At 37.5% G+C, this 13,568-nt stretch overlaps 1 protein-coding gene across 1 annotated transcript in view; it reads right to left on the bottom strand.

Annotated features, from left to right (window-relative positions):
* The window catches only part of Sdk1 (sidekick cell adhesion molecule 1), a 551,006-nt gene that overhangs the window by 349,149 nt on the left and 188,289 nt on the right, over positions 1-13,568 (bottom strand). Inside the window, exon 4 of the mRNA XM_010642816.2 lies at positions 1,213-1,346. Within this exon, the coding sequence (XP_010641118.1) occupies positions 1,213-1,346 (134 nt within the window). The remainder of the gene's footprint in view (positions 1-1,212; positions 1,347-13,568) is intronic.

The raw sequence follows: 13,568 nt of genomic DNA, 5'->3' as shown, positions 1-13,568 counted from the left end.
TTCACTCAATTATACCACTCATCCCCTACCATGCATCCAGTGGTCTTCCGCAACTCTTGTCTGACCCCAACCTTAACCACCATGTTATTAACTATGTAGATTTGAGGCCCCTATAGGCTTTGGATACCACGACAGTTCTTCCAAGGGCCATAAAAAAGTCAAAACCTCCATTGTGCAAGGGAGTGGTTAAGTCAAGCCACTCACTGGCAGGAATTATACTTCAGACCAAATCATCAATCCCACATACAGCCCTACAATTTAAAACTCTAAACACCAAATGCCTCAGTGTTGTGGACTATTCTCATTGGCCCGCTCTCACCTTGAGTATCTTGTCTCTTCTCTATCAAATAAATCGTGGATCCCACTGCAATTCTTGGGTGTCCTGCTCAGTTCTTTGTTTAGGACATTAAGAACCTGGAGAAGACTCGCAATCCCGTAACATTCTTGCTTTTGGATATGTTTCCCTTCTCTAGAAATTCTCTGGTAGGATTTCAAAGACCAAACATTTAGCATTCTCAAACTGAAATCCCCATAAATAAACCATCACTACCACTGCAATTTACGTATATTTTCTCATGACTTGGGCTTTTAGTTAAATCATGCAGCAAAACGATCAACTGATTATGGTTAAATACTGCTCATTTTAACACAACTTCACATATGTATGTATTTTTCCTCAAGGAAGTTATTGTTAGATTAAAATAAAATAATATGTTTCTAATCTAGTCTCAAACAAAGTTCATGGAAACTATCCATGAAAGTCAAATAATTTTTTGTTGTTAAAAACAATACATATTAAGGACCCGAGTTCAATCCCCGGTTCAAAAAAAACATATTAAAAGAAATGTTTTAAACCCATGAAGCAAATAAGAACTTGCATTTTTAAAAGTCAGGTAAATTCACATTTTCTGCAAAGTGTGGGAAAGGAAGCAACATCCCTGAAGCTCTTTAAACTATTGACACTGGGTCAACATTACTGTAACAATTATACCAGAGAAAGAAGATTCACTGCACAATGTCCAAGCAGAAAGTGGTTATAGGGGCCATGGATGTAGCTCAGTGGTGTGCACGTGCCTGGCAAGCGCAAGGTCCTGAATTTGATCCCCAGTACCAAAAAAAAAAAAAAAAAAAAAAAGAAAAAAAGGCAGTGGTTATTAGTTACAGAAAAACTGTCATTCTTTCGGAATTATTGTTTGGACTTTCCAAACTCACTTCTTATGCTCAGATGAATGAATGGGCTCGTCTTGTTCTCTCCATTCCTCTCATTGACAGCCTGCACATAGTAAGCTCCAGCATCACTTGCTGTTGTTGCAAGGACCACCAGATGATTCTCCAGAGTGATAGCTCTGTTTGAGAGAAGCAGAAGACAGTGTCAAAGCCATTCCAGGGAACTAACTTCTCATGTATAAAACAAAATTAATTTATTAGGCAAACTATACAGGAATGCATGGAGTTTGTTTACTTATTTATTTTTTAAGATATGAAACAAAAACAATTCATAGGCCAACTTTAAGGATGTGGTGAAGGCTGTGTCTTCTCTGGTCTGCTGGGCACTCTGCAGCCAGCAGTGTCTGTGTGTTGTAGGTACTCCACCTCCACATCAAGCCTACTGTAGAACAAACATATCCAGAGATTGTTGAAACTTAAGAAGTTCCTCTGAGAGTTCTAACAAGGCTAGTGAGAGGACATTTGAGGGCAGCAGTACCTTCTCTTGCAAGAGAGTAATTTGATCATGCATTACTTAACAAACCTTTCAATTGAGGGCTGGACCACCAACATCTTGATCCAGGGCAAATGAACCTATTTCTCAGGTTCCTCTGAGCCTCCTTAGAAACTATGCTTATTTACATTCACACTGGAGGGTAGAGGTAATATTGTCAATTGGCACAGTGCTGACCCCTTCAATTTAAATTCTACCATCACCACCAAATCCAGTCACACACCCCTCACTTACTTCTGGGAGTCATGTTTTATAAATATGAACAAACAAGTAAACTCTCTACATGATCAAGAACAAATACTCTTCTGATGCCTCAATTCTAGTGGAAGGAACATGAGACACATTTGATTCATCCACCCTTTCCCTGAGCCATAGCTGCCTGTTCATGGTCACATGGCCACTTGATGCCAGAGGGAGGACCAGGCCCTCTCCCAAGTAAACCAGTGCTCCCACATTGTATCATACAAGGACTGTTACTATGATACTTTTTAAAAAAGAAGAATGCCAACAAAATCTGAATGACTATTTTATTGAAATGGGGGTCCAACAGGGTCCTTTGTGCTTGTTATGATTCTGTATTACCTTCACTTCAGGAGTAAGTGAGGGAGTTAGAATTTATTAAAAAATAAAAACGTAAATGTATGTAAATTCTCTGGCGGTGAGTTGGGCATGGAGGGTGAGACAGTCTTGAAACACCAAAACATCTTTTAGTCTCTGCTCTTATTTCCAAAACACAGAGATGCAGTGGAATGTGGCACACTCAGTGAAATGTATCACAGGATGGTCCCTCCACAGGGAGGAGTTCTGTTTGTCTTCTGATCCTAGTCAGAGCCCTTCCAGAGTAAGAGAGTCAGACCAACTGGGTGACCTCTTTAATGTAATAGTAACTTTACCCTGATAGTTATCTTTTAGACAGCTTTTTAAAAAATCCTTGGTTTTGAGAGGCCCACCACACCATCAGTAAGTGTGCGCAGATCCGAAGGAGCAGCTGTGTGGACCAGAGAAGCACAGCTCCAGGTAGAGCCCAGCCAGGGCTCCGCCCTGACCCCAGAGGCTCTGGCACACCCGCCCAGGCCATAGGCCCACCCACAAAAGAGCCACACAGGTGCACAAGCTTCAGCCAGACTCTGACTATACCATCAGTAAGTGCGCACAGATCACCAGAGGAGCAGCTGTGTGGATCAGAGGGCCTTGGCTGCAGGCAGATCCCAGCCAGGGCTCCACCCCGACCTCAGAGGCTTGGGCACAAAGGCCATGGCAAATGGCCTACCTGGAAAAAAGCTACCCAGGCACACAAGCAACAGCCAGAGGCTCACCCTGATACCACTAATAAGTGCATGGAGACCCTAGCAAGAAGCCCACACAGACAAAAGGAACTGGGTTGCAAGCCCCCAGCAAAAGTCCCTCCCAGACAACAGCTACATAGTGACCCCAGCGAGAGGCATACCTAGATACCATCCAAAGTGTGCACAGGCCCCAGCCAGAAGCCTGCCTAGTCAACAGGTCAGCTCAGGGATCCAGAAGGCCACTATTCTGAACCCAGTAATTGGTATACTGGTGAGCAGCAGAGAAAAGGCTGCTTGGTGGCTTGCTGAGAATTGAAGACCACTGCATGAGCAAAAAGTTGCCTCAACAAACGCACAGTAGGCTGCATCTGCTGAAATGAGAAGACACATAAACAAGTCTCAAAACCAGACTTCCAGATCACCTAAGGCAACCCCAAAGGGCAATGAGATAGAACAATCTGATACTCAACTACCTGGACTCCCTGAACTGGCAATGAAAGAGGACCTGGGAAAAATGAAATCAGAAACAATTTCTCAAATAGCAGCAGAGATTATGCCCATAGGGCTAGACATGATTAATAAATCTAGAGAGGGCACAGTTTAAAAAAAAATAGAGGAGCTGAGGAACATGATGGAATCCCAACAAAGGTAACAAATGAAATCCATAAAACAGATGCAAACAGATTTCCATGAGATTAAAAACTGCATTGAAAGTTTATGCATCAGAATGAGCCAATGCAAGGACAAAAGTTAAGATATAGGAGACAGGATTGCAATTAGTGATTAGGAAAAGAAACATTTCTTAAAAACAGTAAGGAACCATGAGAAATCAATCCAGCAGCTAATAGATGATGTAAAGAAGAATAACATAAGGCTGATCAGAGTCAATGAAGAAAAAGGAGAGTGTACAGTTGACATTTGAAAAAAAAGAACAACAACAAATTGTTCACAGAAGTAAGGGCAGAAAACCTGAAGTAGGGGAAAAGAAATTGACATACAGATAAAGTGAAGCATATAGGACTCCAACCAGCTGTGATAAAAAAAAAATCTACACATAGGGATATGAGAGTTAAGATTCCAGAAAGTCAACAGAAGAACAAAATTCGATAAGCAGCTAGAGAAAACAAAATAAATCACATACAAAGGAAAGCCCATCAGAATCACAGCAGACTTCTCAACACAAACTCTCCAGGCAAGAAGAACTTGCAGTGACTTATTTCAAGCCCCAAAGGAAAACAACCTCCAACCCAGATTGATGTACCCTGCAAAACTATCTTTCAAAACTGATGGAAAAGCTGGATGTGGTGGTGCATGCCTATAATCCCAGCACTCAGGAGGCTGAGGCAGGAGGATCACTGTGAGTTGGAGACCAGCCTGGGCCACTCAGCGAGTTCCAGGTCAGTCTCAACTACATAGTGAGACACTGTCTCCAAAACAAAACAAAACAAAAACAACAACAACAACAAAAAACCTGGAGAAATAGGGTACTTTTATGACAAAGAGTGCCTTAGGAACTTCATGAATACCAAACCAGGACTCCAAAAAGTTTTAAACAATATCCTAGGAAAAGACAATGAGGATGATAACCCCAAGGAGCCCAGTAGAATGAATCCACCAAGTACAACAAGAAATTAAATGCAAAGGGGAAGAATCCACAAAAAGAAAAAGTCACGACAAGGATAAATCAATTCATATCAGTTATAACCATCAATGTTAATGGTCTCAGTTCAACAATCAAAAGAAACAGACTGGCAGAATGGGTCAAGAAGCAAGATTCAACAATATGCTTCATAGAAGAAATACACTTTACTTTTCTCTCTCTCTCTCTCTCTCTCTCTCTCTCTCTCTCTTTTTCTGGTACCAGGGAACAAACTCGGGACCTTGCTCTTGCAAGAGAGGCAGCAGAACCATTGAGCTAAATCCCTGGCCCCTTACTTATCTAAAAAACAAACTCATGACTAAAAGTTAAAGGGTGGAAAACAATACTCCATACAACAGGAGCCCCTCCCCCACACAAAAGCAGGAGTAGCTATCCTCTTTGCAGATCAAGTGGATTTCAAACCCACACTGATTAAGAGAGATAAAGAAGATAACTACACATCCTTGTAAAAGGAACAACCCAAGAGGAAGAGATGACAATTACTGATATATATATACACCAAACACTAGTGCACCCAACTATATAAAACAAACATTAATGGACATGAAAAATCAAAAAAATACTAATACCATAGTAGTGGGGGATGTCAATATCTCACTTTCACAAATAGAAAAGATCAACTAGACAAAAAATAACCAACAAAATACTAGAACTCAATCAAACTCTTGAACAAATGAACTTAACAGATGTTTACAGAGTGTCCCACCCCACAGAATCATAATACACATTCTTTTCAGCTGCACATGGATTATTCTCCAAAATAGACCACATACTCACTCACAGATCATGTTTAAGTAAATGCAAAGGATTGAAGTGATCCTCTGTATATTATCAGACTGTAGAGTAATGAAACTGGAGATCAATAGTAAAAGAAACCACAATTTCACAGACATATGGAAATTGAACAACACACGTCACAGAGGAAATTAAAGAAGAAATCAGACAGTTCCTACAATAAAATGACAATGACAATACAATATACTGGAATCTATGGGACACAATGAAAGCAGTCTTATGAGAGAAATTCCTAGCAGTGAATACTCATATTAGGAAAACAGAGTGAGCTCATACATAACCTAATGCTGAACCTGAAGCTTCTAGAAAAAGAAGAGCAAAACAAACCCAAAGCTCAGACAAGGGAGGAAATTACAAAGATCAGGGCAGAAATCAATGCAATGGAGACTAAAAAAACAATACAAAAAAAAAAAATCAATGAGGCCAAGAGTTGGTTCTTCAAAAAAATAAACAAAACTATCAAATCCTTAGCCAATCTCATAAAAATAAAATAAAATAAAATAAAATAAAATAAAATAAAATAAAATAAAATAAAAAAAGGAAAGAAAGAAAAGGCCAAATCCATGCAATTAGGAATGAAAAGGGTAAAATTACAATGGACGCAGGAGAAATACAGAGGATCATCAATACCTACTTTGAGAACCTATATATTGTTATTTTCCAATAACAAGGAAAATACAAAAGACATGGACAGATTCCTAGATACATATGAATTACCAAAGTTGAAGGAATATGACCAAAAATTTCTAAACAACCCAATATCAATTTGAAAATGTAATTTAAAATTTACTAAGAAAAGCCTGGGTCCTGATGGTTTCACTGCTGAGTTCTACAAGACATTTAGAGAGGAACTGCTGCCACAACTGTTTAAACTCTTCAATGAGGGCTGGGGATAAACTCTTCAATGAAATTGAAAGGGAAGCAATACTCCTGAGTTCATTCCTGGAAGCAAGAATCACCTTGATCCCCAAAGCACAGAATGACCTAACTGAAAAAGAGAACTACAGGCCAATCTCACTAATGAATAAATGCAAAAATCCTTAATAAGATACTGGCAAATAGAATGCAGAAGATCATCAAGAAGATCATACACCCTGACCAAGTGGAATTCATCCCAGAGATGCAGGGATGGTTCAACATACACAAATCAATACCTAATATGCTATATTAATAGAGCTAAGGATAAAAAGCATATGATCATCTCAATAGATGCAGAAAAAGTATTTGACAAAATCCAACATGCATTTATGATAAAACCCCTCCAAAAAATTGGAATAGATGGTCTCTACATCTCAATATGATAAAAGATATCTATGAAAAACCAACAGACAATATGGTCAAAAACTGCCATTCTTCACCCTAAAATCAAGAACAAGAGAAGGATGTCCACTATTACCACTCCTGTTCAATATAGTTTTAGGAACATTAGTCACAGAAATTAGAAAAGAGAAAGAAATAAAAGGAATAAAAATAGGAAATGAAGAAGTCAAATTGTCATTATTTGCAGATGACAAGATACTCTATATAGAAGACCCCAGAACTCCAACAAAAGTCTTCTAGACTTAATAACTAAATTTAGTAAAGTAGGTGGGTACATGGTCAAGACACAAAAATCAACAGCTTTCCTGTACATGAAAAACAGACTTGCTGAAAGAGAAATGGGGCAATCAATTCCTTTCACAATAGCATCCAAAAAATTGAAATATCTACGAATCAACCTAACAAAAGAAATCAAAGACCTCTATTTTGAAAACTACAGCACTCTGAAAAAAAAAAGAGATTGAAGAGGATATCAGAAAATGGAAAGACATCCCTTGCTCCTGGGTAGAAAGAATCAACATAGTAAAAATTGCCATACTTCCAAAACAACTATATAGATTTAATGGAATCCCAACTGAAATCCCAGCAGAATACTTCACAGACCTTGAGAAAATAATATAAAAGTTCATTTGAAACAAGAGACCTAGAATGGCAAAAGCAATTCTAGGCAATAAAGACAAGGTAGGTGGTATCACAATCCCTAACTTGAAACTATACTACAAAACTACTGTGATAAAAACAGGATGGTACTGGCAAAGAAACAGACCTGAGGATCAGTGGAACAAATTAGAAGATGCTGAAACAACTCCAGACAAACTCAGCCACCTCATATTTGACATAGGAGCCAAACACCCTCACTGGAGGAAAGATAACCTCTTTAATAAATGGTGCTGGAAAAAACTGGGTTTCAGCTTGCCAAAGATTAAAAGTAGACCGGTATCTCTCACCATGCACTAAATTAAAATTGAAGTAGATCAAAGATCTAAATATTAGAAGAGAAACACTACAATGGCTGGAAGAAAGGTTAGGTAGAACTCTTGAAGACACTAGTGTAGGAAAAGATTTTATGAATAAAATTTCAGTTGCCTGTGAACTACCATAAACAATCAACAAGTGGGATTTCTTCTTATTAAAAAGCTTCTGCACAGCAAGAGAAACCACCAACAGGGTGAAGAATGTGGGAAAAATTTTTACCAGTTGTCCCACAGACAAAGGTCTACTATCTAGAATATATAAAGAACTTTAAAAAAATCAGACCTCCCAAATTTAAAGACCCAGTCCAAAATGGGCACCTGACATAAACAGTCATTTCTCAGACAAGGAAGAAGAAATAGTAAATAAACATATGAAAAAATGTTCACCATTACTGGTCATTCAAGAGATGCAAATGAAAACAACAAAACAATGCTGAGAGTCTACCTCACCCCAGAGAGAATGGCTGCTATCATGAAATCAACCAGTAACAAATGTTGGTGGGGCTGTGGGGAAAGAGGAACACTGCTCCACTGCTGGTGGAAGTGTAGACTTGTGCAACCACTGTGGAAATTCATATGGAGATATCTCAAAGAACTAGGATTGGAAGTCCCGTTTGACCCAGCTATTCCCCTGCTGGATATCTTCCCTAAAGCATTAAAAGAATCATACCACAGTGATATATGTGCACCCATGTTCATAGCAACACAATTTGTAATAGCTAAAACTTGGAAGCAGCCCAACTGTCCACCGATGGGAGACTGAATAAAAAAATGTGTTGCTGTTGTTTTTTATAAAATGGAGTACTACTCAGCCATAAAGAATGAGAAACTAGAGAGATTTATGGCTAAATGGATGCACATTGAAGCAATACTCTTAAGTGAATTAAATAGGACACACATATGTATATATACCAAATAGTTTCTTTCTCTAGTGTGAGAAAATGAAAGTGTAAATAAGGACTAAAAGGTATAACAGATAATGTGAAGTAGGAAGAAAAGGTGGAAAGGGGAAGGGGAAGTGACAGGAATAGGGGAAAAGAAAGAAAGAATGGAATTAATATGAGAAAATGAAAAAATACAAATAAAGTCTTTGTATACAGAGAGAGGTGGAGGGGTTGAAAGGAGGGCAGGGGGATAGGGAAAAAGTAAGATCCAAGATGGATTATGTAAAGATGCAAATTTCCAACGATGAATGCCATTATATTGTATACCTTAAATGCATCAATAAAATTAATTTTTAAAAATCCTTGATTTTTATACATTGTGAAAAATTATCCTAAGAAATGACTGTTCATTCAGGGTTCCCACAGGACATATACATTTTGGATCTCTATGGCTTACTTATTTCATGTCTCATTTAAGAAAATTTCCCTATTAGGAAGTTTTCAATTTTTAGTCCCATAAAAATATTGCAAAAGAGTTTTAGTATAATTATTTATGGTCTCTTTATAGGTTCTTTTATAGAACCATAGAAATTCTTCCATTCTATTTTAGTATATGTTATACTGGCACCTAAAATTAAATATGAATATTTACTACACATTAAGTTACACATTTAATAGTATAATTTAAAAAGTAGATATATAACTTTTGCTTTAACATCTGATTTTTACAATAGTAATTTCAAATATGCCTATTAATTTTCAGAATTGGTCTTCTAAAATGCCCACTAATTCTCTATATTATTTATTACATTGTTTCAAAGGGTACTGAAAATTTAAAAGCACATAAAAATAAAAACAACTGTTTTTCATCTATTAAGGAGGTTTTTATTTTAAGCTCTGCTTTTTAGTTTTTAATTTTTCTACTTGTTCAAATCAATATTTATAAAAGAAACTATCTGTTGCTAAAAAAGACACAGCAAAAATGCTAAATCTTTAGAGAATGTTTACTAAATGAGAATTCCCCTTTCACAAAGGAAACTTGATTTTTAAATGAAAATAAAACACTTAAATGCACTCATCTCAACTTTAAGTCCTGATTACTGTTGGGATGATTTAGGAAAAGGGCCTATTTTAGTGATGTGCCCTGGCCATGTCCTTGGGCCCTGGTTTGCCTTGGCTGTCACTTCCCCAGGCAGCTGCAACTGGAGGGGCTGTCTGTCCTAGTAGCAGGCTTGCATTGTGGTCATTTTGTCCCAGGTGATAATGGTGGCAATTTTATGGCCATGATGGAAACAACCTTAGCTCAAAGCTGACAATATTGGTATCAGACAGAGATAATGTGAAGTACTGGGTCCTTGATAACTAGTGAAACACTCATCCTGCAGCTTATCCCATTGCTGTTGTTTTATTTCATAATATAATACACATTAGTCACATTCAAATTTGAGTCAGAGCTCCTGTTACTAGACATTAACAGCATATTGATACAGATTTAAAAAGCATATACAGTAAAATCCATGAGATAAAACTTTTTTAAAAAGTATGTTCTATGCATAGAAAAAATTACAGGTATGATTTTTATGTGTGTATATACTTAAGCTGTAACAGAGGTTAGTCTCGGAGTAGTAAGATTGCATGTAATTTTCTTTTGAATTCTATATTTTAAAATATTTTCCAACCTTTTGACAACAAACAAGTGCCAAGTGAACCATGTTTGAAAAGAATGAAAGGGCATGCTAAGTAATTATGGCACTGAACTTAAATACTTTCTCCATAATATGAACTGCTTAGCTTTATTGTACCATAATTCCAAATAACTCATTTAAAACTTACATTGACCTTACAGGAAAATTATAGTATTCAACAGAGAGATTTTGTTAGCTTTACTGAAATAAACCTATGTATGGTTTTATATAAAATTATTTCCTTAGTCTTCCTCCATCTTACTTCTGCAATAAAAGTGAAACCTCATAATTCTAACTTCTATTTCTTTTAATTGTAATAAAATATGGGGAAAAAACTTGGATCGTTTTGAGTGAAATAAACTACAGCTTAAGGAACTAGAATGTTGGATTATAGAGAATAAGTTAGAGGGTCACTTTTGTACTAACTAAACACAAGAAGGACTTCTCATAGGAGAGAAAAGAATCGATTGTCCTTAACAGCTCATTCACTAACAAAGAAAATGCTGCAGTTCAGGAAAGGATTGTATTTTCTCCTTGGTATTTCCTAAGTGCTTCTGGGCATTTTTTATTTGATTCTAATATGTTCATAAAGTATCAAACAAATTATTTTTTCTTTCAGAAAAGATGAAATTTTAGGAAGAAAGGAGCTCTGTGTGGCCATGGATCATCAGCATTGATCAAAAACACCCTCAGGGAAAAATGGCCCTAGAGGTGGATGTCTACGCCTGCCCTGTGCAGTGTGTGATGGAAGGGCCAATTTGCTGGAGAATTTTCGGTCACACCAGTTGTTTTGGCTTAGATCTAAAATATCCTGCAAAAGTCTCATGTGTTCAGAAGTGGAACTTTTGGCAGATGACTGAATAACAGGGGCTCTATACTTGCTGTGGATTAATCCATTGATGAGTTCATAGCTGAATATGCTGTTAAGAAGGCAGGATCTGGTTGGAGGTGGGTCACTAGTGGTATGTCTTAGAAAGGCACAGATTTTTCCCCAGCTCACTTTGTCCTTCTTTCTTTGCCTCCTGGCTTCCATGGGATAAGCAACTGCTTCTACCATGGCCTGCCAGCATGCCTTTTCTGTTGCAGAGCCAGCTAGCCATGGACTGAACCTATCAAAATCATGAATCAAAAAAATGCTCCTCCTTTAAGTTGCAGGTGTCAGGTGTTTTGTTCCAGTGCCAGGAAAAGTGACTAATACACCTGCCAACATTCAGGGGAAGTAGTGTTCCCTATGCCATAAAAGATCATTTGTTTTCAGAGATGTGACACTGACATAGTAATCTTGGAGGAACTAGATTTATAGTTAGTAAAAATAGTCCAGTGGGTACCTTGTAGATGTCTGAAGATGAGAACAGAAAAGCAAGAGAATATATTCACAGGAACCAAAATAAAATACCTGCATTCACTATTTAGTGAGCAATTAATTGGTCCCTAGACCTGGGTCAGAGTGCAAGGGCAATTTATTATGTTGCATGGAGCTTAGACTGGATTATTTATAAACTATGAGAAGTGATAGGAAGCACTTTAAAAACTGGGGAATTAAGCTCAGTGGTGCTGCTGCCTGCCTCACAAGCGCAAGGTCCTGAGTTCAATCCCTGGTATCACCCCCAAAAAAACCCCACAAAAAACAACCCTTCCCTTAGGAGTGTTTCTGAACCAATAAGAGGAGTCCCAGGACTCATGATTGCCAGAACTACTTGGAAGCAAATTTAGTTCTTATAATTATACAGCTAAGGCAAGTTCATCATTTCCAAAGTTGTCTGCTTTGAATTGCTGTTAAACTGTGGAACTTAAGATCCAGGTTACACTTAGAACACTGGGTTTTGGAACCAGCCCATGAAAAAGTTGTTCAGTTAAAATAAATATTTCAAACATTTTAATTTTCCGAAGGATTTAAAAATGAATACACTATGTTTTTCTATACTCTGAATTTTAAAAATATATCAGAATGTCAAGTGAAACACAGCACTCTGTTAATGCAGACTCTTTAAATGATCATACAGTCTGCCTGGAAGGATGAATGGAACTAGAATCAGATCTGTACCTGATTTGTTCCTTTGGGGTCATTACTCAGTTTTTGCATCTGTAAGATGGGGGCAGCAATACTAACACCAAAAAGGCCTTTGTGAAGTGCAAATCAAGTATGGACATGGATGAGGCTGCAGCAAGCTAACCCTTCTGTGTTTGCGGAGGTTGAATGAAGTCCATCAAGTGCAGTGAACATGAACAGCAAACAACAAAACAATAAATACAGTCAACTTTCTGGCTTGGGAGTAAAATGCTTTCTACAACTTGAGTCAACAGACTCTTGTTCTTACACTGCCAGGCCCCTAAGTTATCACATGAAAGTCACCAAATGGCCAGAACACAGCCATCTACTCAGGAATTGAAGGGTGGTGACTGAGTAGAGACTTGTCCACACTATCCTCGACCTGTGTTCATGTACACATATCATTCCTTTCCTCTAGGAAAAACACTGCTTAGGATGAGGAATAGAAAAGAAGTGAGTACATCACAGGATAACTGTTGGTATGAATGGTAAAGAATTTATTTCATCAGGGTTTTCCCCAGAAAACTTATTTTTCTTATTTATAGCAGTATTTCTTAAAATTTTTTTTCTTTTTTTTTTCTTCTTATTGAGGTTATTGGTACAATCTAGGTATACAACACAATTACATTCATCATTGGGATTCTGTACCTTTACATAATAGGTCTTGATTCTCATTTTTCCCCTTGTCCCTGCCCTCCCTTCACCCCCTCCTCCCCTCCCCATTTGCAAACACTTTATTTCCATTTTTTCAGTTTCTCATAATTTTTCCCCTCCCTTATTACCTTTCCCCCACCCTTCCCACTTTCCTTACACCTTTAGCCCTTTACTTCCTATTTCACATTATTAATTATCTCATTAGGATCCTGTGTACTATTATAGTTTTTCACACCAAAGAAACTATTCGGTATTTCAGTTAAAGAAATCTCTGTATGAACGTTAGAAATAGGGAATCCTAAAATAAAACTAAAAAGGAAAGTAAAAGAGAAAAGGCAATGATGTAACATCAAAATAATCCTTAATTCTGGAAATGAAAATGGTCCCTGAACTTATTTAAATTGCCTCTCGCTCTTATAGTCTTATCTTATTCTTTTTTTCATTATTTAGAGAATACTTTATTAGTTTCTGTAATCAAATCCACATAGATATGACCTTACATATTTAGTACGACGTGTTGCCCCTGTACACATGGAAAAA

This window comes from Fukomys damarensis, unplaced genomic scaffold (genome assembly GCF_012274545.1).
Source record: "Fukomys damarensis isolate Sample0158 unplaced genomic scaffold, DMR_v1.0_HiC HiC_scaffold_17, whole genome shotgun sequence".
NCBI classification, from domain to species: domain Eukaryota; kingdom Metazoa; phylum Chordata; class Mammalia; order Rodentia; family Bathyergidae; genus Fukomys; species Fukomys damarensis.
Note: the sequence above shows the minus strand (reverse complement) of the source record. Positions and strands in the feature narration are given on the sequence as shown.